This window comes from Clytia hemisphaerica, unplaced genomic scaffold (assembly GCF_902728285.1).
Source record: "Clytia hemisphaerica strain Z4C2 unplaced genomic scaffold, Clytia hemisphaerica genome assembly, whole genome shotgun sequence".
Classification (NCBI taxonomy): Eukaryota; Metazoa; Cnidaria; class Hydrozoa; order Leptothecata; family Clytiidae; genus Clytia; species Clytia hemisphaerica.
This window is the reverse complement of record NW_027104101.1, coordinates 1,282,818-1,310,016: the sequence shown is the minus strand read 5'-3', so window position 1 is coordinate 1,310,016 and position 27,199 is coordinate 1,282,818. Positions and strand designations below refer to the sequence as shown.

Below are 27,199 nucleotides of genomic sequence, written 5' to 3'. Positions count from 1 at the left end.
CCTTTGGATGATGTTCTTAACTTTTTGAGTTTTAAGCCTAAAAATGTTCTTAACATGTTCTTATTTTCACCATTTTGTGAGTATTTTTGTCTATTTTCTTAAGAAATTGACCGTTTTAGAGTTCACAAAGCCTTAAAATGTTATTAACTTGTTCTTAACATTTTGGCCATCAAAGCCTATAGTTTGTTCTATATAGTTTGTTCTTATGAAAAAAACGTGTAGCACTAAATGAACGACGAACATCCCCCTAAACCTCCAGAAATAAAAAAAAAACATGCTTACATTAAAATTTCTATAAAATCTAAAATCTAGTGTTAAAAAAAGTTTTTAAGGCCACCCATGAATCTTCAAGTAGACCATTCTCAAACAAACTCTGTATTGACGATTACTTGTGAAATTAACTTTGTTTCGTCTCTCATACTGAAGATCTGAAGGTCCCTGGTTCAATCCCAGTTCGTGACAGGTTCAAATTCGCTGCTGCCATGGGACCTTCAAGTAGACTCTCTCTTTAATAAACTATGTATTGATTGACCTAAACAACTTTTTCTTTTATACTAATACCAAAGACTTCTTCAAAACGAACAGAATGGGGGACAATTTATTAGAATTACGTGTAGGTTGCATTTCCATTTTTAATCCCTGATCATTATCTCGTTTTATTAACAACCAACTTTTCTTCCATTAGCACTCAACTTTAAAAAATGAAAACATAGTTATTTACATTCAAAACTGAAGTCCTTATCGTATAAGATTCCAATTTTAGGGTTACGATTATTGGAGACAATTAATTTTAGACCTTGCCCCTACCTATGCTTCGACTAATACAACGGAATAAATTACGAATAAAACGTAATAATCTCAAAGAAAATAACAATGAAATGCTTTTAAAGAAAACATTTTTTGATTCTAAAAAGAAAAGAGTAGTTTATCTCGCAGTCTTAATATGAAACCTTATGCAACTGAAGAAGTTTTAAAGTTACTTAACTTACTTACGATATGCACGCTCAATAAACCAAACCGTGCACTCTGCTTACACAACTTTAAAATATTTTTAAGCTTTAAAGGACAAACTCCTGTCTACCTGGCTAAGCAAGCTACGACATCTTGTGTTTCCAGCTATGTCGTCTCTTGTCGTTCATTTTGTTGTTTTTCATAGTTTTGTCTTCTTTTAAAGATGGTCTGGAAACGTTAGTTGAACAGTCTCTAAGATTCCTGCAAAGCAAGAAGCATTAGCAAGTATCGACTTTGCTTAGCTACTATCAACCTTCACTAAGAGCTAACCATAACTACAGATTTCGGATTGAATGCGGCCAACAATCCCTTCCCATCTTCTTTTGCAGCGACTTTAAAGAAATTATACCCTTATAGAGACTAATTCCACAAAATTTCAGCAAAAATTTCAAATTTTAGTCGAAAATTCAAGAATTCATGACCCTGAATTACTTTTTAACGATTTTTGCACCCCTAGAAAAAGGGAACCTTATGGCCCACACATACCTGGCACCTGTTTTGTCTAAGTAACCCTTCCCCCGGTCCACACACCGTCAAAACAACATCGTGTGCCAAATAAAAGAGAACTGTTACGTATAATCATCAAGTAGTCCATGCGAGTCCATGCTATCCTTCTTGAGTGAAAGATTTTTAGAAATGATATCTTTGTACAAAAAAGTCTCCTTTTATATACGTTCGTACATATCATACACTTCATTAAAAATATCTATAAAAAAAGTTCACGAAATATGATTCGTGAAGCCACTTATCGCACTCGTTTTAGAAACTGTATAGTGTCTCGACAATTTTTTGATATAAGAAGTATCGTTTATCATCCATCACCTTCTATAAGAGTGTTCGTCTCTAAAACTTTCTACTAAAAAAGAACGGTATAAATCTAGGTCATAGGGAATTTGTATTCGACCCTATCATCAAAAAATTCGTCTCCAAAACTTTTTACTAAAGAAGAACAGGATAAATCTAGGTCATAGGGAATTTGTATCTGAACGTTTCCAAAGTTTCAATACCAAATGAACACCCGCTTCTCACAGACCCGGTAGGATTTATTCAGCCAGTGGGGGTAAAAATAACGGAATGAAACTCGATGGGGATTGATATTCCCATATTCTTTATGGCTGGGGATTTAATTTCTTTTATTTTCAAGTCAGAAAATTCAGTGGGAAAACTAGCATAATGTTTTGCAGTGAGGTTTGGTTTGTTTGGTTATTTTCAATGGGGACAAAAATTGGAGGATAATTTTCCACTGGAGACGATATTTTGGCCAAATTTTGGCCAGTGGGAAGGGGACCCAGTGGGTCTGTGAGAAGAGGGTGTATATAAACGATTGGGCTATTCGGAGAAAAAATTTGTACCCCCTATGTTGGTTTTTTTTTTCTCTCATTTCTTTGGACCACCTTGGATTTTCGACCTCGTTATACTGACCACCCCGGATTTTATCATTCAAATAACCAGACCATTGGATTTTTTATTTTCCAGACCACCCTGGACGTCACACCTCCTCAACATAGGGGTACAGACTATTTCTGGAATAGCCCATTCAGAGGATGGAGTTCCTTACAGTAAGAATTATTAGGGCCTTTACTCCATTATACACAGTTGTCTCTCTCTAATTCTATCTTCATGGGACTATATTTTTTTCTTTGGATTAGGGGCCATTCAAAAAGTACGTTCGTCCAAATTTCCCTATTTTCAGACCCCCCCTCCCGCCTTGTTCGTCAGCGTTCGTTTTGAAGTACCCCCCCCCCCTTTGTACGTTCGTCTTATCTCTCTTAATTTTTACCCCCCCCCCCCCCCCCGATTTTTAGACAAGGCAAGTTCAAAGAATATGATTTTAGCGTTATTCTTTAATCTTATCGCACCTTAAGTTTTTGCTCTCTAATTATCTAATAATTGCTAAACAATTATAACATACACAATTGTTTATGGATTAACAATTATCTTTGGTTATCGATTCAAAGAAAAAATGTAATTAGGAGATAGATTTTTCATAGACTAAGTTAAAAGTCACGCTTGTGACAAGCACCCCCCCCCCCGCAAAAGCGAACGTACACAGATCGACTTGACCCCCCTCCCCCCGTTCGTTTTCGTTCGCTTTTTTGCTGACCCCCTCCCCCCCCCTCGGCGACGAACGTACTTTTTGAATGGCCCCTCAGAGGAATATTCGAATTATAGAGAGTATTTTACACTGATGTCCAACTGAAGGGACAATGGAAGGGCTAGACAAGGGTTTTGGTTCCATTAGAAAGCTATTTATACTTTTTCAAAAAAAAAAAAAAAACGGTGTACCGTCCTTAAGTAAGTCTCAAATAGTCTCTCTAAGGGTCGGGATTTCTCCCATTTTTGAAAATATCAAAAGGATCTCTCCAAGATTAGGATATTATCTCACTAAAATAAAATTGTCTCTCTAAAGGTGACTTTTTCACAAAATGAACAAAAAAACGGTGGACGGTACATAAGTCTCAAATAGTCTCTTTAAGCGCCGGGATTTCTCCAATTTTTGAAAATATCAAAAGGATCTCTCCAAGATTAGGATATTATCTCACTAAAATAAAATTGTCTCAAGGGTCTTTTTCCGGAGGCCTGGTCCGCACATATCCACATTCTCTAACCCTATTACCCCCCCCCCCCCCGGGTTTGTACTTTTATAGGTCAAGTAGTCAGAAGATTATAACGGTTCTGCTGTGTCCAAGACAGATCCGTGAAAGAAAAAACTTCTTCGTAAACGCCGTATGCATTCAAGTTCATGTGGATTGATACTCTTGACGAAAAAAAATGGAAAGAGCTAGGTCACACTAAATGATGTCATGTTTACGATGAGGTATCATTTTCCGAATTTTTCATTTTATGTATACCATTTTTTTATATTTCGATCTTACTTTAAACAATGACATCAATAAAAAGCCGTTGTGAACGTATCAAAAACCGCAATGAGTTGGGGTATAGTTAAAGAAAGTGTTAGTTACCTATCTACAAATCTGATACCCTTTAAAAAAAGAATATCTAAACATGTAGCTATTTTCAGGTACATCAAATTCCTTTAGTCTCAAAATAAAATGTGTTGATTTATGTTTAATACACCGACTAGGTCAAATTAAAAAAAATATTGGAGCAAGGTCATTGGCGTTATATTTTTAGTCGACCAAATTGGAAGTCCTATGGATAAAAGTTTTTTCCACCGCGTCACCGAGACATATGCAAAAAGAGCTTGTCTACGTTGTTAAACTGCGTGGATTGCATGGATTTTAATAAATTGTGTGCAAATCTTATCAGTCTGTGATGATCGTGCAAGGCTACACAGACTAAGGACGCGCCACTTTTTTTCCAGCGAAACGGGCATCAAGACATTAAGAAATTTAGCAACTCCAATATAGAGGTTGATGCCAAATATCTTGCACTAAGGCATCAAGTATCTCCAAAATGTCTTAAAGGTTTTCTACGGGAATAAAAGGAGCTTATTTTAGGCCGTGTCTTCATGCTGAGTCAGATAAATTAAAGCTATGACCTCACATTCTATTGCTTTTGTAAACAAAACAAGCAACATGCTGAATGGACCTACCTACTGATGATGAAAGCTAGATAATAAGGCAATAAGGAGAAAAATTAAAAGAATCAGTCAGACGATATAGCGTTTTGCGAAAATGCATAAAACATTAAATTTTCTCATTGATTGTTGATGGGGGAAGAGGGAAGGGAAGCAAAATCGATTTTTTTGAAAATTGAAACATGCTTGATGGTGGGCGTTGCTATTAATAATGTTTTTGAATGAAAAAACAACCAATTGTAAGGAAAAAGTCAAATGAAAATCTAGAAAAACGGCGATTTCCGGCATATTTCCGGCATTTTCCGCTGGAAAATGTTTTTCTCAAAAATCGGACTCGGCCATGTTTTGAGCATTGTTAATACGCATCTTTGAGCAAAAAATCAGAAAAAACTAATGATGGAATCTCGAGAAAATGCCGAAAAACCAGTGTTTCCGGCATATTTCCGGCATTTTCGGCCGGAAATGAATTTTTTTCAAAAACCGGGCTCCGTCACAATTTAGGTATTGACATTTTGCATCAGTGTGCAAAATGTCATGAAAAAATATAAAGTAGGGCTCAAGAAATTCAAGAAATACTGTTTTTCCGGCGAAAATCGGCTATTCCGGCAATTTTTAGAAAGTTCCGGCTTCAAAAATCAATTTTATTGAAAATTGAAACATGCTTGATGGTGGGCATTGCTATTAATAATGTTTTTGAATGAAAAAACAACCAATTATATGGAAAAAGTCCAATGAAAATCCAAAAAAACGGCGATTTCCGGCATATTTCCGGCATTTTCGGCCGGAAAAAATTTTTTCTCAAAAAACAGACTAGGCCATGTTTTGGGTATTGTTAATACGCATCTTTGAGCAAAAAATCAGAAAAAACTAATGATGAAATCTCGAGAAAATGCCGAAAAACCAGTTTTTCCGGCATACTTCCGCCATTTTTGGCCGGAAAATTTTTTTTTTCGAAAATCGGGCTCCGTCACATTTTGGGTATTGTCATTTTGCATCATTGTGCAAAAAATTAGAAAAAACTAATGAGCCGATCCCGAGAAAAGCTGGCAACAGACGAACGAACGGACGGACGGACGAACGGACGAACGGACAAGGGTTAATTTAAAGGACTACCTTAAGGTAGGTCCAAAAATAGCAAAGTTGATTTCGAACAAATTTATAATCGTTTTGATTATAAGATAGAAAACGTTCTATTTATCATAAACATAAAAACATTCGAAAGAGTATCAGTAAGTCCCTTTCCAGGGGGGGGGCACTCGATTTTGAAAACGACCGTACGCTCGGCCAAAAATCAGGTCTCTAAAATCGAACCCTTACGGTGCAGGAAAAATTTGGCTGAAATCGACCCTTATAGTGCCCTTTTCAGGGCAAAATATTTTGAAATTTCTCAAATTTTACCTCAAAATTTGGTATTTTCTCAAATTTTACACCCTTACAGTGCACTTATTCCCACTTGCTCACAAATCAACCCTTACAGTGCACTTTCCAAAGTCCAAAAAACCTACCCTTAAGGGCCGCACGTACGGTAGATCACTGGAGTGCCCCCCCCCGGGCTTTGTTTGAGGAATGTTTTTTTACTCAATGTAGTTTCATTTTTTCAAAACCTTTTTCTAATCTTGTCGCACTTGGTTTTACTACATCAGCATCATCAAAACTTTCAATCAAAACAAAATCTTTAAGTCTGTGTCTTAAAAGGCTACGGAATGCAGTGCAAGCACATAACAACTGACTTTTTCGCTTTGTACAAAAATCAAATTGTTCTTAAAATGTGAGTGAGGCTCAAAAAACACAATGAATGAGAAAATAAGAGCAATTCAAAAAGGTCTATGGTTATGAAACGGGAACACTCATGGCAAAAGAAAAACCTTTAAAAGGACCAACAAAAATAGCCAGTATATTAAAAACAATTATAACAACCGAACGTTATCGACCTAATTTTACTGGAAAGAAACCTTTATCCTAAAAGTGCAATCCCAAAAAAAGCAAATCAGTGTATTATACTATTTTTTGCCTTAAATAGTAAAATTTGATTTGTTTGGACCATTCGGAAGCAATATATCAGAGATAACATTTCCTAAATGACTTTAAAAGATATTAGTACAGGAACTCATTGTTGAAACCAATTGCACAAATAGTTTCTTTTTGATGGGTTTTTGATTATTGTATTTGTTTTCCATCTTGCTAGCAAATCACGTATCCCTACGCTGTACGAACAAATTGATTTCTGTCTGCCATTATTCTATATAAGAACTGTGGGAGGGACTAAATTTATGTCAAAAAAACAATAGAAACAATTATGCTGAAAATAAAAGAAACATTTTGGCAGACTTTCTAAAGAAAATATTACTCGGCTTGGAAAAGAAGGAAAATTAACGCCAGCTGAAACTGGACAGGGTCCCTTATGGCGGTATCCAGTCCAAAATGAGCGTGACGTAACTCATCCCTTCTTCTGGAATGGGCGCAAGAGGTATTGGAAAAGGTAAGCCATATTTTTGATTGGAAGAAATTACAATGGTAACCGAAGCTGTACACTAAACACAAAAAAATACACAAAGAGGATATACAATAACCATCAACTATTCCAGCCATCGTTGTTAGAATATCTATCCTCCATTTTTCTCCCACAAACACACCTCCGTCAAAACTGTTAAAAAAACAAATGAATTTCATCACATCATAGCATCAATCTGGATCGAACAACAGCATAATTATTAACAATTAAACATCAAACATAACAAATTAAACGATTGTTTAATTATTTGAGGTCATGCGGTGATTTTATATACAAGCGACCGTAGTACAGTGGTAGAGCATCCGGCTACGGTTCGCAAGGTTGTGGGGTCAACCCCCAGCCGGGTCATACCAAAGATTCCCAAAATGGTACTTGATGCCTCTCTGCTTGATGCTCAGCAACTAAGAGAAGGATCAAGGGTAAGTGGAGAAATCCAGGGAGAAAGAGTGGTGTAAATCAATTTCATCATGGATATTCGTAACTTTTTTGGGAAAATCATCCTAAAATTATTCTTACAGCATTCTTAGGTTAGGATCCTAATTCAGACTAGATTTAACATTTAGTACATACGTCTCAATCATAAAATGGCATTTTTGTGAAAGAAGTGAGCCTTACTTGAGGGTAATTGACAATTTATAATCGAAAATGCTCTAAGAATGGCATTCTTAGCTTGAGTAGCAAAATTCCATGCAGGTAATATTCTTAGCATTATTCTTAATTTTTTGGCCATTTTCATCATGGACATTCTTATAAAGTGAATTCTTATAAAAAAAGCCTGTATGCATGTTTTCTAATCTGTCCCTTAAAGCGTTATCCTCTTTCAAAAAGGTAAGAGGGCATGGTTTCAGCCCACTTTTCAGGTACCCCCAAAGAAATAAAAGAAATTCTTTAACTCAGATTTGTCTCAATCCCATACAAGTTTCTTTTATAAGCAAATGTCTGTCCCTATATCAGGCTCTTATTATGTTTAGCATTCTATTGTTCTTAAACAATAGAGCCATTGTTTAGGTACCAAAACTGAGCCTGCACATGCTTCTAAAAGAAAAGACACGTATTTCATTTCGAAATGATTATAGAAAACCGTGAAAGTTTTTACCTTTATTTTAAAATTTTATGTTTAACGTTCAAGAGCAAATAACGCAAGGATTGAAAGGATTGCAAGTCGTACAAACAAATAATTGTGTGTGCAGATATTTTTAGATTCACCGCGGTACGCTATTTGAAAAGCACTGGGACACAACGGGCGTAAAAGTCAGCCAAAATGCCCTGCATTGAAAAGACCACAAACTTATAATCTGAACTTTCGCTGGTGAGAAGAAAGTTCCATACCGTTTTGCTGGGTGTCCACTGAAAAAAAATAAAAAGAAAAGTTAAGAACATCCAAAGACTTCAAAAAAATTGATGTTCTTATAAAAAAACGTGAATAGCAAAATGAAATAAAGAATAAAAGATGAATAATAAAGTTTTCATTCTCTATTTTTATTTTTTGTTTTGTCGCAATAAAAACAGATTTTTAATTCCAGACATTATGTTATGTCTGGATTCATTTTTTGTCAACCTGTGTCAACAGGTATTTGCGACAAACTTTTTTTTTACATTGGACACCCAGCTTTATTTTCGAGTTACAGATTGAACTTGTGATAATTTTCATTTGGTAATAAGAGTATACTTTCAATACTAATATTACGTATTTCAAGCATGTGTTTATTAATAGCCTTTACTCATCTAGAGAATTTAAGCACCCTTGCCAATATAAACAATAACCGTTTTAAAAGTGATACAAAAATAGAACTCTGTCGTCTTAAATAAAGTGTTATATATACATAGTAAACAAATCAAAAACCCGGGTTCTTTAACAGTATTATTGGTACGATTATGAAATAGTAGTAGCATGCCCAGCTTATTTGATACGAAAGAGAATACTTATACCTCACACTAAAGACGTCTGAGCAGTCTTAAACTATGACACACGTTTTTTTATATAAGGGACACGTTTATAAGGAACACGTTTATAAGTAACTGCTCAGGCTCAGAATAAGAAATCAAGTTAAGGAACCTGAAGGAACAGTAAGAGTTAAGCTTGAATTTGCACACAATTACAATAACTTAAAAACAAAAAGATGATAAAATATCGCTGAAACGACGTTCAATATGTCAAAAAGAGAAAATATACTAAATTTATATCATAAAGAAGTTTGTACTCAGCAAATCCTAACTTAGCAGCTTAGTAAATAAGGAACTCGATAAGGAACTTTCAGGCTGTAATTCTCTAGAAAAATAAGGAACTCCAGGCTCGGAACCAAGTTAAGGTTTCTTATAAAAAAACATGTTGTAGTTATGGAAAATGTATATAAAACGTGAATAATGAAAATCTACAGTTGTTTGACGCTCGCGAATTCGATTTACAAGAGGGGAACGGATTTTCATCGAATAATAGATCAATAATAGAGTGAACCAAATAGTAGAGCGTCGTTTATGAGAGTTTCTTGTTGACGTTGACTTTCAATGTTATCGAAAAATGGAGTTCATCGAATAATAGAAGGTCGAATTATAGAGCGTCAACACTGTACACCCTTGTATAAAGCTAAAAAGTGTAACAAGAAAAGAAATGTTGATAAAAAACTAACCTTGTTGATACTTTGTTGTTGTGTTTCCTGTATCTGGTTTGTTTATTGACGTCTCTTTTTTGTTTGCTCTTGCTCCACAACACCTTTCTATATTGTGTGTAGGTTCTACAGAAAACAAAAATATTATAACTAAAATATGGTCGGTCATAACAACCTGTATTTCAAATAAGGTCTAACTGAGCTGGATATTGATTGGACCTCCCTAATGAAGATTTTGACTCAGTCAAACCGAGATAAACAAGTTTCATGGACCTACATAATGTGGTTAATTTACAGCACATTAAACATTGGACATAAAATTGAACTGACTATCTGTGATAAATATGATTCTTGTTAAGTTGTAAAAGCAGAGATATAAAAAATAGACAAATAAGAAATGTGAATGTTTGGAGAATTTTTCTTTCAAACATGCATCATTGGCATGACAAAAGTGCTCAAGAACAAAACCGACTTTAACAATTATTCAGTCCCATAAAACTTTTTTCTGAATCAGGATCTGTCACAGTGGGCATAAAGTCAGTCAGTCAGAACGTAATTGTAATTATGAGTCAAGGATTACTCTTGGGATAATTTTAATCATTGAGTTTAAAGCCCGAAGGGCTTGAGTTCAATCTCTAACCTTTCTCAGGCAAGAAAAAGTGAAGCCTTAAAAAATGCGCCGCATTTTTGACGACAGATTGAATCTAGCAATTCCTTTGTTTATACGATTGATATTTTTTTCGAAATTTAGCGGTAAATTTTAGTTTCAATCTGTCATTTGTGTAAAAACCAGGCAGCCGCTCAAGGCCGCGCAATTTTGGTAGGATTTGTTGGCTTCAAATCCTACCAAGGAGATTGACTTCTAGCCCTTCGGGCTTATACTTCATTGATTTTAATCACCAGGAAAGCTGGTAACTAATTAATTAGCAGTTTTTTTATAAACAAAGGGTCAAAGTGAAACTTTTCGCTCATTCTTCCTTGAAAACTATGTTTATTGACCCAAATTTAATGCTTTCAAATATCAATTTGTGCAATTTCACTAGCGTTTTAAAAACCATATGTTTTATTAAATATGATAATTTAGATTTGGATTACACAGCTAAACGGAGCTAAAAGTTCATGTTTTGAGCAGAAAAACATTTTAGTTATGCGTGTTGAAAAGATATATGAATAAATAAGCACAAAACTTTTCAGCTTGAATCTTGATTTTTTCTTATTCAGACTGTAAGTGCTGAATATGAAAAATGAAAAGTGATATTCAAATCAAAATTGTAGTAAAAAGTACTATTGCAATTGAGGCAATTGACTGTTTGATTAAGGATTATTTTTTGGAAATTTCAAAATTAGAGCTTGGCTTATAAATCCAAATGAAACTTTTTGAAGTTACTTTTTTTTACTCACTGGAAAGTCAGCCCATGTTAAGGAAAAGTAAAATCTGGGCAGCTTGAAAGAGCGTATTTATTTGCTTGAATGGTTCCAGGCGAAAAGTGAACAAGTTCACTTCTGAGGACAAGGACAACAAAGGTTCTTTTAATTCTGATCTTCACAAATTTTATACATATAAGTCTTTTTACACAGGAAAATATTACCATGTCTTTCAGGTGAGGAAAAGTGCATTCGACACCTTGGAAAGTACAAAAAATTCCCTTGGGTGGGAAAATAAAAATTTAATAAATATCACCCCAGGGTGATCATGTTTTCTTGTGTTATTAAAATTCTTATCTTATCTTACCAACCAAGTAAAAAAATTTTTTGCAGTCTTAGTAATCCTGATAAATTGTTTCCCAAAAATAATCCAAAATTAAATCATTGGATGAAAAAATTGTTGAACCAATTGGAAGAGTCAACAGGGCTGGAAAATCAAAAGCTCTTATCATTGTTTGTGATGCTTGAGGCAGTGTAGTTTTTAATTAATCTAACATGACATTGTGTCTTTTCTCGTAACTCAAGAATCTAAATTTTTCACACAGAAAATTTTTTCATGAATCAGCCACGTTTTAAACTAAATTATTTCATTTTCCTTGGGGTTTAACTCATTCTGAAATTTCAAATCTTTCATGAGGACTAATTTTCACGAAAAACGGTCAAAATTCATGAATATCTTGAATCCAGTTATTAAAGGTATTAGTTCCCTAGAAGATGGATAGAATCCATGGCAGATGACAAATCTGCTGAAATCTTCAATTTTCGTGTTGTCAAATATCGCAAAAATTGTTACTGTGGTGAAGTCAGGTAACTTGCATCAGTGGAGGAAACTTACATAGCCATCAAATGCCTGACCATTCAAAGCAGCAAAATGTCAAAACAAATGAACTACGCAGCTCCGCTCGCTGCTCTACTCTTCCATTTTAGAATCTCATATTTGCGGGTGATGAATACCGTGAGTGGTCCTAAATCCGACAGCCTTGCCTAAATCCGACCCCTCAAATAACTGCTGTGGAAAAATTCTATGTTTTCATTTCCTCTCCAAGAACTCTGGAAACAAAACATCTAACAATATGTATGTCAAGATGTCAATTAATGTGATCAATAAAGTGTGAGTTGTAAAAATAATTACCTCTATTATTTTGAATCCGTTACTCGTGTTTAAATCGTTAACAATTTTGTAATAAAAAAATATGTTTTGTATAAGAAGCAATTGCTGTTATTTGGTTCAATTGGTTCAGTGTATCAAATCTTTCAGTTTAGTTGACACTTTGGTATCTTCATTGCGTCACAGCTAAAAAGTTTGCTATTATTTTAGTTTGTATCTTTGAAAGACCCCATCGGATTTAGGCAGGGCTGTCGGATTTAGGACCACTCACGGTAAAAGAGCGTGGTTGGATGATAAAAATTCATGCAAGACCATAAATTTCAATCAAGATGGCGGGAATTCAGATGTTGCGATGGCTGCTGGACGTGGCTGGACATTAAACCTCAAATTTAATATTAATATACACACACGTTATCTGACTTTAACTGGAAGAGCCCATCCCATTTCAGCCCATTTAGGAGATATTTATACTTTTTACCAGCCGCAAATTTTTTGTAAATCAGGTTTCTTTTAATTTAACTTTGTATTTTAATGACCAGCCAGGTCATTCATTTGAGGCCTATATATGTGCAAGTTTTCCTCACTCCATCGCACCTGCACCTGATGCAAGCTTTACCCGACGCCCAACATCATTCACGATAGATTTCCCACCGCAGCTGCCAAATCTTCCACTGTAACTACTCAATTACCTAACTACTGCCTACTTTTAACAAGGAACAAGGTCATAGCTTCAAAGATGGAATGTTGAAATGGCTCTCAAATCATGTACTAGTGATTAATATTAAAAGTAAACTTTTTGCCCCTACCTACTGTAGGATTTTAGTTGCCCAAAGATGCAGATATAATTGCAGAACGAACTGAACTGCTACCTATGATTATCATCAGTGATGGTGTGCTAAAAATTAAACAGTTACTTGGTGAAAGAGATACTGAAGGTTATTATATAGTAAAAAAATTTAAAGTTGCTACCTGAAGGGGGTCCGGTCGCCTCGACCAGATAGATTTCAAGCTAAAATGTTTGAGAGAAAAGAAGATCACCGCCAGACTAGAATTCTAAGAATTCGGAAGTGAAAAAGAGATAAAAATACAGACCTGTTTTTTTTTTAATAATGATAACGTGATCAATTCTTTTACTCCTTTTAAACCTCTTTAAAGTAAATATTATTGAAATCTTGATAATTTTAATTTGAAATAATAGCTACTTTAGGGCTAATATATTTCTTCAAATGAAAACTGCTCTTTTATTTCGTGGTAAGTTAATTACTACACTACACTTTGTTTACATCGAATAAATCAAAATGGTATCTTAAAAGTGGGGTGTGTTTATTTTGATTTCTTTCACTTTCTTTTTCCAGTGCTTTGTGTTGTTGTCAGGATTTTTCTTTTCCAGCTTTGGAGATTTGAAACATGTCAATAACTATCAAAGGAAAGATTAGATTCGCTTCCCCTCCTTTAACCATCCCAGATGGATCTTTGCTAAAAGTTAAGTTTCAAGATACAGGTCGCATGGATGCTCCATCAATCGATTTGGGAGTTTATGAGAAAGTCATTGAGAGTTATAAAACTGGGGATGAAATCACTTATGAAATCAAATGTAATCGACCAAACTGCTTCGGTACTTCAGTAAGTCCGCCACTTTTACTTTCTTTATGTCATATTTTCATAAAACTAATATAATACTAAAAGTAAAAAAAAAAAAATTTAAAACAACCCGAAACACAGTTAGGAACATTTGGCAAGTTCCTGTACGCGGTCGCAATCAAAAAAATCATAACCACGCTCATAAAAAAATTGTGTTTGTGTCTTTTTTTACCGTTTTTTGCCTAGATGATATAGCAAACATAGTAAGTATAAGCAGACTGTGCCTTTAATTGGCTGTAAAAAAAATATGCGTCGGTAGAAATTTCTTCAACTTTCAACAATGATAGAACACACCTATTTGAAAAAAATTAACCAGCGCATTTTTCATCTTTCTACTTCTTCATCTTCCATGAAGCTCTCAAAGTTAAATAGAATTTAAGCACATAAGATATTCTTATAATTGTGAAATGTCATTCGCGCTTTCGCTACGGTGGAGTGCATGACGTAACTCGCGCGGCAACAAACTCGCCTTCTGTTGGCTGGTCATATTGGGCGTTTTGGCGTTACCACCCTCGAAGCAGTGGGCGCCTTCGTCATTCCGCAACTCTGTCCACCATTTTAAATGAGTTAACAATAGATCCAAAAGGGCGCCCTCATCAAGAAAGATTATTTGCTATGGTCTCCGGCTTTGGAAAGCAGTAATGTTTTCGATTGTTTTCGATGGAAAATGGTAAGAAACTTAAGTTTACAAGTGTCATTTAGTTTTTGCTGGCTTATAGAATGGCAGGATCCTGGATGGTTTCCCTAACTGAAACTGAATGACACTTGTAAACTTAAGTTTCTTACCATTTTCCATCGAAAACAACCAAAAACATTGCTACTTCCCAAAGCCGGAGACCAAAACAAATTATCTTCCAAGATTATGGCGCCCTTTTGGATCTATTGTTAAGGCCATATAAAATGGTGGAAAGAGTTGCGGAAAGACAAAGGCGCTCGCTGCGTCGAGGGTGGTAACGCCAAAACGCCCAATATGATCTACCAACAGAAGGCGAGGTAGTTGCCGCGCGAGTTACGTCACGCACTCCACCGCAGCGCATAACGAAGTGTGTATAAATGAATATCATTAATTATAAGAATATCTCATGTGCTTACTTTCAGTAAACTTCGAGTGCTTCATTAAAGATGAAGAAAGTAAGAAGATAAAAAATGCGCTGGATAATTTTCATTGTAACAGTTTGATCAATCATCGCTGAAAGTTTGAAAAAGTTTTTCCGACGCAAAAGAAATTGTCAGCCAATTAAAAGCACAGTGTGCTTATACTTACTATGTTTGCTACATTGTCTAGGCTAAAAACAGTGCGAAAAGACACGAACGCCATTTTTTATTGAGTGACGTTATGATTTTTTTGATTGCGGCCGCGTACAGGAACTCGCCAAATGTTCCTAACTGAGTTTTTGCTGGCTGATAGAATGGCAGGATCCTGGATGGTTTCCCTAACTGAAACAACTCAACACTTGTTTTGATCTAGTAATATTGGTTTAATGTTGACATCTCTCATCTTATTCCGACACCATTCTTTAAACTTTGGAATAAAAGCACACCACTATGCAAACGTCATAATTATTACTTTTAACATTTGACCAAAATTCAATCCCACAACTCCTCATCTTGATTTGCATCGTAAGTTGGTCTAATGACTAATGTCGACATCCCTTTTCTAATTTCAACACCCTTCTTTAGAGATGTATAAGAATAATACGAAGGTCGGAATCACTGATTGAAACTAATCTTTGTTGCTTAGCGATCAGAGTGGAGTAAATCCTTTGTCTATCAGTGATTTTGACCTACCTATTATCCACATTTCTCTAGACAGCTCAAGACAGTCTTAACTCACCACGGAAAAAAATGTTGTACATTATATGTAGGTTTTTAATCGGCGCGCATTATAATGTAGTACATTAAAAATTGTTCAAAGACCTTTCTACACTCAAATAAATAAAAGAAAGACTCTTCTACACTTTACAGATTTAACCATTTCCCTTTTAAGTTGGTGCTCATCCATTCCAGATCATCTAAATAATGACGCAATGTTTCGAGCTCCACCCCTGACCCTAACTAATAATATTGAAATAATCAAAAATCGAAGATATCGAAAAGGTCAAAAAGGAAGAATAAAAAAAGTCTACTTTTGGCCGTCCACAACCCCGACCTAAAAGTGACTGAACTACCCCCATAGAAAAACAATGATAAAACCATGCATAATTATTACAATATGCATGATACAGTATGCATGATATGCAAGTTTTATTATTTTTGTATTGTCAACAAAGTGTAATTGACTTGCAAAAGCAATTAATGCAAAGGATGAGATGATGGGATTGAAACTCAGACAAACAGTAATTTTGATGTCTATTTTTAGAATCACTGCGATACCGTGAGATCGGGTAACTTGCATCAGTGGAGGCTAATATGCATAGCCCTCAAATGAATGACCTGTCTGGTCATTAAAATACAACTACACAGCTCCGCTCACAGCTCTAATCTACCATTTTTGTTTTGATTTAACTTTGTATTTTAATGACCAGCAACGTCTTTCATTTGAGGGCTATGCATGTTAGCCTCCACCGATGCAAGTTACCCGATCTCACGGTATGCTATTGAAAGGTCAGAATCCCTGTGCCTGTCCGCTAATAAACGAACAGAGAGGTCTTTTTTTCAATCAGTGATTCTGACCTTCCTTTAATTTCTATAAGCTAAGGCAGGGTTCACTCACATATCAATGTTTCCCATGACTAACGTCAAATTGACGTGGGAGGGCGGAGGGGTCTGACGTTAGTTGAGGAATGTTGACATCAACTTACTGTAATTTCCATCCAGACTTTTTCAATCAATAAAACTGTCTGGTGTTTTTGTGTAGTGCCAAAAAGTGTAGTCCTTTAGGAGAATGCAACAGTCTATTGAATAACAAATTACACCAGTATACATTATTTTCCCTAAGCCAATATAAACGGGTGATAGATTATCTTATTGTCCCTGTAGATAACAGCTGTCAGGCTGTGTTGTAATAGACAAATCAATTATATAATCTTATCATTAAAACAAAATAAATTTTGGAGTAATCACAAATTAGTTATTCAAAAGATTGCATTCTCTCAAACGACTATTATTTGATTATATGATTCTGGATACTGGACTAGACACTTTTCCGGTGGGAAAAAGTTTTAACATCAGACATACCTACGTACTATTGCATACTAATTATGTATGGTGTTTGGATTGTCAAGTGACAAAATGTTTTCTCATTTAACACTAAGCAGTGTCAGCAGGGTTGTAACTCAATCTTTAACCATTATTACAATTATTAGTAATTTTTACTTAAAATCTTTTAAAATCTTTTTCTATTTTAGATGAGTGCTGTTTTAAACATTGGCTGGAAGGCTTCTGGTAGTGAATGGATAAGAAAAGGGGATCACTTGAATGACACGCACCATGACATCGATGTTGGAAATGCTAGTCAGGTTGTTTTTGAGAAAGATATTGAAATCATCCATTACAAATGAATGTGCTCATAAATAAATTCAGATTGTCAATTAAGGCAATAGCACGCAATATACTTTCAATGGGGGATACAGAAATTCAAAACTAGGAACTGTATTTTGTTTGCTAGTAAACTGGAAAAAATTATGAAGAATTAGAGACATTTTTTTGTTATTTAAGTAAGAGAAATAATATTCACAATTACAGCATTTTCAAAGTGCTCTGGGGTTGCATACAGTACGTCATAATTGTTTTAGCTTAAGCTTTATGACTTTAAATCATACAGTTTATTTTGAAATGATTTGAAAGCAGTATAATTATTACTTTTTATTATATACAGTATATCTAAAACGTGCTATATCAATTAACACAAAGGCGGATGAGATTGAAAGTGGTACAAACTTACAGATTTATGCTTTTTTTTAGATTCGATATTTTTTTCACTGTCATGTGTTATTGGAAACCCATGCTTACTAAATCTAAATGGAATAAGATTGATAAAAAAGTCCAAATGAATTGGACTAAAATAGTTTCTTCTACAGAGATTTTTTAAAGTGTTTTCAAGATTCAGTTTATTGAGGAAATAATTATTTATATATATTTTTGTAATTTATATATGAAGTTTTTCTATTTTATTTTTTTTTAGTATTTTTGCACATGTAAGAAAATATAATAATCATTGAAGCATCTTGAAATTTTCAAATTTACTTTTTCAAACCTTTTGTTAGTCCCAGGTAATTCCAATAAATGACAGCTCTCTTTACTTTTTTTTAGTTTCAATCAGATTTTCGTGTCAAAGAAAGAGTTTAATTTCGGACTGTGACAGCGCTTCTTTATCATAAATCTACTATTGTTAGCTTTGAAAATTTATGTAAAAAGAACTTTTTAAGTCCCCATTACACATAAGAATTTAGAGGAAGAATGTACCCTTTCGTTGGTTCTCGTAAAATTACAAGAAGCAATATAAAGGATAGAATCTAATCTTAAGGGAAGAAATTTTTGCGGACTAAATGTTCGTTTTTTGACAAATCTGCGAAACACGCATATTATCAGTACTTAAAAAGATACACTCAAAATTGGTCTTTTTAAGGCAAAATTGGCTATATTGCAAACAAAAAATTCTCTCAACTACGAAATTAAATTCCGCAAATTTTTCTTCCCTTAAAGTTTACATTTTGAATAATGATAAAAACCTAATACACGTTTTTTTTTATAAGGAACCTTAACTTTGCTCTGAGCCTGGAGTTCCTTTTTTTTACAGAGAATTTCAGTCTCAAAGTTCCTTATCGAGTTCCTTACTACATCGGAAATTTTGAACTTTTTGCCCCTTGAAAGATCAAAATTTGGTCAAATTAGTCCCAACATTATTTTCAAATCCACTTATTCTCAGCCTGAGCAGTTCCTTAACAATTCCTTATTTTTTGAACCATTTTCAGCCTCGAGTTCCTTATAAACGTGTTCCTTATAAAAAAAAAACGTGTATCCGGAGTACAGAGATGATTTCATATTTTTAGATAAGTGCTGTGCTAAATGTTGGTTGGAAACATTCAGAAAGTGAGTGGCAAAGACAAGGAGGCTAACGAAATGATTATTCAAACGAAATTAACGTCCACACTTGTTCAGTAGCCTCTAGTTAACTAAGCCCGTATTCACAAGACTAGGACACACGGCTAATGGCAATATATAAAGATTTTTTATAATTATGGATTTTAAGTTTGCCTTGGAATACTTATTCAGTCACAACTTAACATCAAATTTAACCTGGTGACTGAATCAAACTAGCTTAGATTTCTAGACTAACTGTTCAGTATATTAACATTGATTTGTGACGTGTTGTTGATATATGATTATCTTATTTTTTTATCTATTTATTTATTTTTCTATTTATTCTTTATCTGTTTTTATAATATGACACCATCAAATTGCTTTACATAATAGCTGACCTACACAATAATAAACTAATTTTAATTCCATTTTCGTCCTGATTTTAAGATTCTGTATATTTAATGGGTACTGAAAAGATAAGATTTTTGAGTATTGTTGTGTTTTATCGTGTTTTGTAATGACAGAATTAACCTTTTATGACTTTCAGATACCATGGATAGCACCTAAATCTATCTATATTAATTTCAAGAATTGACATTCATTACTGTATCTATCGATTTTCCTTTAGGCGAAACCAATTTGATTACTTAATCGTAGAAATTTCAGCGAGACTGATTTTAGCGTATATTAGCGAGTCAGGAAAATCTTGATCTTTTTTTTGTATTTATTTTAGCGAATCAGGATTTCAAAAAATTTCGCGTGGATAAATTTCAGCGAATACTCGTATTACGTTATTGACTGAATTCGTTTTCTAGAATTTCTTTGCACTGAAACCCTTCCTATTAATAAAAATGTATCAAGGCAATATAACCAGAAATTTCGCGTGGATAAATTTTAGCAATCCGGCGATTCGGCGTGTTTTAGCGAGATTTATTTTATCGAAAATAGGGAAAACTCGCTAAAACGCTAAAATTAGTCTCGCTAAAATTTCTACGATTAACGCTTTACGGGCCCAACCGACCCGCCTGAAATTACAAAATCGAAATAAAAATAAATTTGATTTTGGTAGTATATTTTTATTTTCATTCCTTTACAGACTGCCAAATTTTCAAAATTTTATGTTTATTTTTTTTTTTTATCCATGAATTTGGGCTTTTTGTGTCTTTGTGTTTTCTATTTCGATTTTTTTTTAAGATGTAAGTAGTTTTTGCTGCCTTTTTAGGAGATTTTCTACTTTTATTTTTACTTTTTCGCCGACCAACTGACCCTCTTTTTGGGTAGTTTGGCCCGTAAAACAACAAATTAAATTGGCCTCGCCCCTTATTAAGAAAATTATTTCAGAACAATGACAATCTGTCATAGTTACCCCTTATCAATGGATGGGCACAGACCTTTTAACTTCTAACCTTGATGGAAAAACAATTAAGAACATCCAAAGGCTTCAAAAATTTTGGAATGTTTTTATAGAAAAACGTGTACATTTTATAGTTTTAGCATATCAATGAAAGTCCAACAAAAGACATCGATCGATTAAAAATGAAAATAAAGATTACAGGAAAAATCATATTCAAAACTATGCCAACCCACATACCAAATGGTTCTTTACTAAAAGTCAAATTTTGTGACGTTTCCTATGCTGACGCTTCTGCGATTACTTTGGGAATAAGTGAGCAAGAAATTCACGGATACAAATTTGGAGATATTTTGTTTTATGAAATTGAATGTGATAGGCCTGGCCATGATTGTGGCTTCGTTACCTCTGTAAGTGTATTCATACTGTATGTTTTTGTACAAAGCTTCGTCATTAAAATTTTTTTTGTGTGAATTACCCATCAATTTCAATACTTTAGCTCGAGCTAGAGTTCAAGGCATTAAAGTCTATTTCAAATTAAGCTGGCAGTTTAAATCGCTTTCTTTTTTTATAATACTCCACTCATGTTTGTTTTTTCAACGAGCACGAAATCGCTACTTGATTCAAATTCTATAGTTATTGAGGTTTGAAAAAACACTGCCAGCCAATGACACTAATGACATTTGATGCAGGGGTTCAAACATTTTCAAACGCTTGTTTTATTTGTAGAAGTTTCTTGGTAATTCAAGGTAAGAACTAAGCCTGCATTGATTTCAATCTCTGGAAGATTGTATTTACACTGCTGTTTTAACAACAACCTTTTGCTATTTCAATAGATTGCTAAAATTTAGATCAAGTTATATAAGAAATCATGGGTCAATTTTGTTTGCATTTTTCAGATGGGCGCTGTTTTGAATATGGGTTGGAAAGCATATGGTGGTGAATGGATACGGGAGGGAGACTATTTGAACAACACACGACATGTTATACACGTTAAAGATGAGACGCAAAATGAATTTTCACAAGACATAGAGGTGGTTCACTATGTGTGAGTTTGGCATCATAGAAATATACCTAGATATATATACCTACCTCATAACCTACATTTTTATTATCTAAATAAAGTATAATGTTTCAAAAAAAATTGGCAGTCTGCACATTTTGATAAAATGATCTTGAAGGAGAAGGGGGGGTACTAGGGTTGCGAGCTGACGGGGGGGGTGCCGCCCGACTTTCAAACTTTGGACCCTTACCGTGACTTAAAAGGAGAAAACAAAGGAAAATTTTGGTAATCTTACGACCCTTAGTCGGACAAATTTGACCAAATTTCGATCTTTCAGGGGGTAAAAAGTTGAAATTTTCCTATTTTTCCGACCCTTAGTGGGACTAAAATTAGATATTTTGATTTTTCCGACCCTTAGCGGGACTTTGGAAGTCCAAAAAGGTACCCTTAAGGGCGGCACATACCGTACCCTCCATTTTCCTAAGTACCCCCCCCCCCCGGGAGGAGAAACGATAAATTTAAAAGTAATACCTCGTTGAAAAGATAAATTTAAGTGGATGATTTTTATACTTAAAATTTTTTTTAAAGTTTCGAAATCAAAGGATATCTAAAGCGTAGGTGTGTAGTGAGATACTTGATTGAAGTCCTCTTTTTTCACCGTTTAAGAGTAATGTATTTAAATCAATGTTTTTATCATACAATTAACTTTATTTTTGATATATGAAAAATAAGTAAGTAAATAAAATTATAAGATAATAAGAATAATCATACACGCTTATTTTATAAGAATATTGTTTTTGGCTGAGTGAGGGCAATATATTTTTAACACATTCTTGTTTTTCATAGAATTCTTCTTAAATAAATATATTCAAGAGATGGTTGTCTTGTCAATTCGCAAAAACTCATCCTGAAGACATTCGTAACATTGAGTTTAAAGCCCGAAGGACTAGAGTAGAATCTCTAACCTATTCCCAGGCAAGACAAAGTGAAGCCACTTATTTTCCATCCAGAACGTGCCCTAGAACGCACCATAAACATGACAACGGATTCTGGATGGGAAATTAAGTAGCTTTATTCCCCATGGGCTTTGGAAGTCAATGATTCGTAGATGCTGTATTATTAACATTTAATCGGTATTAACCGTAATATTCTTATAAGCACTATCAGGCGTGTCTGAATTTATAATGTCTAGATTAACGTTTGATTGACTAAAACAAGAAATCTTCCCAATACTCTCGGGTACCTAATAGCTGGGGGCACTAATTAATTTTTCAAAAGTTTTCCACCAAGGACATTCTTATTCCAACCCCCCCCCCCTGCCGCTTATTGATTTTTGGGAAATTATTATTGAAAGTTCCCTCTTTTGCCCAAATTCTGATGTATTAGCCCCCTTTTCGAAAATTTTCCGCCCCCCAGCTTACTCTAAGCCCCCGGTTATTACGTACCATAGAGTACTTAATTAGGACAGAAAAACTGATTAACATATAAATTTACAATAATTACTTATCGGATTAAAATTAAAATTTGATTTCAAATCTTGAGACACAAAGAAGGTCAAAAGAATATATTAATTAAAAATATAAAGCAAACCATAAGAAGTTAAAAAACTCTTTTACACCCATTTCTCAAAGACCCACTGGGATCCCTTCCCACTGGAAAAATTGGCCAAAATATAATCCTTTGTCCCCACTGAAATTAGTCAAATAAACCAATCCTCGCTGCAAAATATTATGCCATTTTATCCCATCTCCACTTAATTTTCTGATTTGAAAACAAAAGAATTGAAATCCCAAGCCATAAATAACGTTGGAATATCAATCCCCATCAAGTTTCAGTCCGTTATTTTTATCCCACCCACTGGCCTGGCTGAAAAAATCCTACCGGGTCTTTGAGAAGGGGGTGTTCTTATTGTGTCGATGTCACAAAGAAATTATGAAAAATCATTAACATTGTATTGACAAACTTCCCGGGGGAGAAGGGTGAAAAGTAATCTCGTAACCAGAGCCAACTTGCACCACTTTTGAATTTTACTGATGAGTGTGATACTTTTGTTAGTGCTATCACTATCAGAATCATGAAAAGGGACTGCGTTCGAGTTTGAAGGGGATATATCCGAGGGTAAAATGCTCGGGGGAGGGGCAATAAATCCACTCTCTAAATCAAACACATTTGATGATTTTACTAAAATAATAATGTAATAGTAGGGGAGGATTTGTTCGTTTTTTTAGGTCGCTTGATTGTTTTGGTCAAAGCACTGGCTGAAAAACACTGTTTTTAAGGGTTAATAATATCTCCATTTAGGTACAGAAATCACCTATACTTGCAATATATCTTTAATCTTTAAATATACAACAGGTCCACGTTTTCTTAAGCTAAAATGTTCATTAATTTTTTACCCTATGATTTTTGCCTGAGACCGTCGTATTTGTCCGAAAAAAATTGGAACCTAAGTAATTTTGATTCCCCTACCTATTAGCTTTCCAAAAATGTATAACAAGTGCTTTGACCAAAACAATCGAACGATTTTACACGAGCACTCTACACGTTTTTTTTTTTATAAGAACAAACTATATAAGAACATAAGGCTTCGAGGCCCAAAAATTTAAGAACATTCTAAGAACATTCTAAGGCTTTGGAGACTTAAAAACATGCAATTTCTTAAGAAATTACATCCAAATGCTCAAAAAATGCTGAAAATAAGAACATTTTAAGAACATTTTTAGGCTTCAAATCCAAAAAACTAAGAACATCCGAAGGCTTCGAAAATTTTTGACGTTCTTATAAAAAAAAACGTGTACTATAAACTAGAAAATCAAAACATGTACGAGTGTGAAATGAACAAAGTTAATATGGCGTACCATGCAATGGACCTAGATTTCAACAGCATGGCATTACTACTTCCATCATCACCACCGCTTCCATGCTTATACACGTTTTTCACAAATTGTTCATATTCAACAGCTGTGTGCCCGTTCGCCTCATATAGCTTTCTGAAGGAGCTGGATGCATTTTGATACGATTGAGGATAAAAATCTAATTTCACAATCGACGCTAAACCATTACCCATGGTTCCCGAAACACACATTTCTTTGCTACACTTAGTAATGTGTTCGATTGATGTTGTATACGTTTTTTTCATCATAAAGTCGTAATATCCTTCATTCATGTTATCAAGTGTAAGTGATTTACAACGTTTGGCCGTATCTTTATCACAAACAGCAATAGCCAAACGATTTTTACCAGTCGAAACATCGACCATTACATGGAAACTATTCTTAACACCTTTGGAGTAAATTGAGTATGAACACATAAAGAAAATTCCTTTCTTTCCATTACTGTTGCTAGCTGCAAATCCTTCTTTCTTACCTGGATGAACAAATGACAAATAATAGTACAGGGTGTCCCTAATTAAAGTATCGAGTTTGAACATGCGATTGAGTAGAAAAGTTTGTGTGTGTTATCGATAAAATATAAGAACGTTCTCCATCACACAGGCTTATTACAAAAGGTAGTTACAACGTATAAATTAATCGTAATGACAAAGAAAAAAGAGGGAGAGCTTAAAATACAATTTTGTGAACACACACATAAAACTTTCTACTCATAGTTGTGTTTCGACTCGATACTTTAATTAGGGACACCCTGTATTTTACTCTTTTTGTTTTTTTATCACACTCAATAATTAATTTTTAATAGGCACGCATCATTTTATCACTTTTTAAAGGGACATAACAATGTCAAAAGAAAAAATCAAACCAAATATGGCTAATTTTGATTGTTCAATTGTTTTACAAGTTTGTTTTGGACACGTGATTTTAATTGTTTCTTTTAATGATACGTGGTTTGTGCAATGTTCACATTTTACTACTGTAATGTCCCTTTAACACTTAAATCAGTTTTTTTGCAAATTTTTAACTTCTGTAGATAAAAAAGAGTATGTTTTTAACTTTCATTTACATCTGATGATTGTTGCTTTAAGCAGCATGAAACTATTAGTAATGTGTAGAAAATTAATATATTTGATTTAAACCTGGATGAACGTTAGATGTTAGATGAACGTGCTAGGTTTGCAGGATGACATAAGGGTGCCACCCGGTTTTCGGGACTTAAGGGGGGGGGTAAAAAGGGGGGAAAGGAAAAATTTGTGAATATTACGATCCTTTTGGGACTAATTTGACCAATTTTCTATGTTTTTTGGGCAACAAATTAAAATATTTTCTATTTTCCGACCTTTAAAGGGACTGAGATTTATTTATAGTCCACTACAGGGACTGCCAGGTTCCAAAAAGGCACCCTTAAGGGCGGCACAGACCCGTACAGATCCCTGGGGTTTGGTACCGGCAATTTGCTCAATCAGAAACAAACAACTTCCATGGTCCGGTGGTAAGGAATAGTCTTGATTAATCAAATTGCCGGCACCGAATTCAGCTCTACTCTGCAAATATGGCACATCATTTTGCCCAGCAAGGGAACATTGAGTTTGAAGCCCGAAGGGACTAGAGCTAAGTTTGCCCCACATTTAGAAATTTTATTTCAAAAAAGCACGGGTCACGTGTTCTAGATGGGAAATCAGTGGCTTCATGTCCCATCCAGGAGTTTCGGATCTTGAATTCAATGCTCAGGGACAGTGTAGTCTAGCAAGCTAGACGACTAATTCAGACATAGTAGAAATATAAAGCAAAAAGTAATGGAGGGAGCAATTTTAGTTTATTTTAGTTTTTTTTTATTTTAGTTTTAGTCGTCAAACTAAATCCCGTAACAATAATCGTATTATCATATAACGCCTATTATACTACTGTATTACACGCATTACGACTCCAATCTAGCAAGTTCATCAAGTGTTTTATGTAAGACAACAGTGAGTTGTTACCAGTTCGGCTAAAGATTAGAAGGCGTTTTATAGCCATCTTCAGATATTCTTCCAACGGTATATAATTTTTTAGCATAAAGCATAAATGGTTGCTGAGAAATTTAAAAAAAAGTGTCCACATACCTTTGACAAAACTATTTTTCAGACATGCCATAACTTACCCAAGCGTTGAAAAGATGTTTAGATAAATTTAATAAATTTTATTTACAGTATATGGCCCCCAAAACGGAGACGGCCCCCAAAACGGAGGTTTTCATTAAAATGAAGATTCTGACTTGTAGATTTATCAGAATTAAACGATTTTTGTTTATTTTGAAAGAATGATGGTTATACTTAAAAATGAGCATGTTTTTGCTGGTTTGAGACGGATTCAAAATAACATATTTGCGTCTAAAGGAAATATTTTAACACCAAAATTAGATAAAAATTGCATATAACTCACTCTAGCTCCTTGGATATTGAAAATAAGTTATCAAAACGGGGTATAGGAAACTTTCTACACCTAATGCCGTTCAGAAAATGCAAATACATCTGTGACTTTAGAGGCTGGGTAAAAGATATAGCATCTTGAAGGTCAACCAGTATTTTGGAGCCCTAGAATCAGCATTGACAAAACCGAAAATTCTAAATATGAGAAAAAGCAAAAAATCTTGGAATTCTATTCCTATCACCTTAAGTTAATAGTTTATAACAAAAAATTGACATTATATATAAAATCTTTCGCTGAATCAGCAAAAACGGCAAATTCTGTCATTTTTTTGCAAAATATAGCACAAAAATATCTTTAAAGCTTAATATTTTCAGTTTCAGTTAAGCTTTTTTTCTAACATTTTCACAGCTTATTCCATACATGAATGGAGCTATTTTCAAAAGAGATTTGTTTTCAAAAGCTTGATTAAGACGTTGTTAAATCAAAATTGTCATTTTGAAAATTTCTAAATTTTCAGTTTGGACTTTGCAATATCGAAAATCTTGAAATATTTCATAAAAATCATAAATTTTACATCCATCGGGTCGTAAATTTAAGGAAAAACAAAAATATGTTCATTGTTTTTCCCCCTATTACCACCGGGCTTAATAATTTGATTTTAGCTACACCTCCGTTTTGG

General features: G+C 34.3%; 2 protein-coding genes across 8 annotated transcripts in view; one reads left to right on the top strand and one right to left on the bottom strand.

The window, feature by feature from the left end:
* The window catches only part of LOC136813049 (kelch domain-containing protein 10-like), a 128,030-nt gene extending 114,811 nt beyond the window's left edge, over nucleotides 1-13,219 (bottom strand). For 3 of the 6 annotated variants that reach the window (XM_067069567.1, XM_067069565.1, XM_067069564.1), the window contains exons 1-2: nucleotides 13,173-13,219; nucleotides 9,692-9,796 (exon numbers count right to left, since the gene is read on the bottom strand). Coding sequence is in view for 1 of the 6 variants with exons in the window: in XM_067069563.1 (XP_066925664.1) it covers nucleotides 9,692-9,796; nucleotides 11,931-11,953 (128 nt within the window). In the remaining 5 variants the exon portion in view is untranslated. Of the gene's footprint in view, nucleotides 1-9,691; nucleotides 9,797-11,930; nucleotides 11,963-13,009; nucleotides 13,108-13,172 lie in introns of those variants that run through there. The other 3 variants (XM_067069566.1, XM_067069568.1, XM_067069563.1) reach the window with 3 other exon arrangements.
* A 193-nt stretch (nucleotides 13,220-13,412) lies between these two features.
* LOC136813052 (uncharacterized) lies at nucleotides 13,413-17,478 on the top strand. 2 transcript variants are annotated; one of them, XM_067069571.1, is made up of 3 exons: nucleotides 13,413-13,454; nucleotides 13,594-13,826; nucleotides 17,192-17,478. In XM_067069571.1, the coding sequence occupies exons 2-3, from the start codon at nucleotides 13,611-13,613 to the stop codon at nucleotides 17,342-17,344; spliced, it is 369 nt and encodes a 122-aa protein (XP_066925672.1). In that variant the 5' UTR covers nucleotides 13,413-13,454; nucleotides 13,594-13,610; the 3' UTR covers nucleotides 17,345-17,478. The 2 variants fall into 2 exon arrangements, with proteins under 2 accessions (XP_066925672.1, XP_066925670.1); XM_067069569.1 differs by lacking the exon at nucleotides 13,413-13,454 and having other exon boundaries at nucleotides 13,481-13,826.
* The last annotated feature ends 9,721 nt before the right edge of the window (nucleotides 17,479-27,199 follow it).

Bases quoted from the DNA above. Each gene is read 5' to 3' on its own strand.
- LOC136813052 (XM_067069571.1), top strand. From the start codon at position 13,611: ATGTCAATAACTATCAAAGGAAAGATTAGATTCGCTTCCCCTCCTTTA. The intron at 13,827-17,191 runs GTAAGTCCGCCA...TTTCTATTTTAG, and splicing joins CAAACTGCTTCGGTACTTCA to ATGAGTGCTGTTTTAAACAT.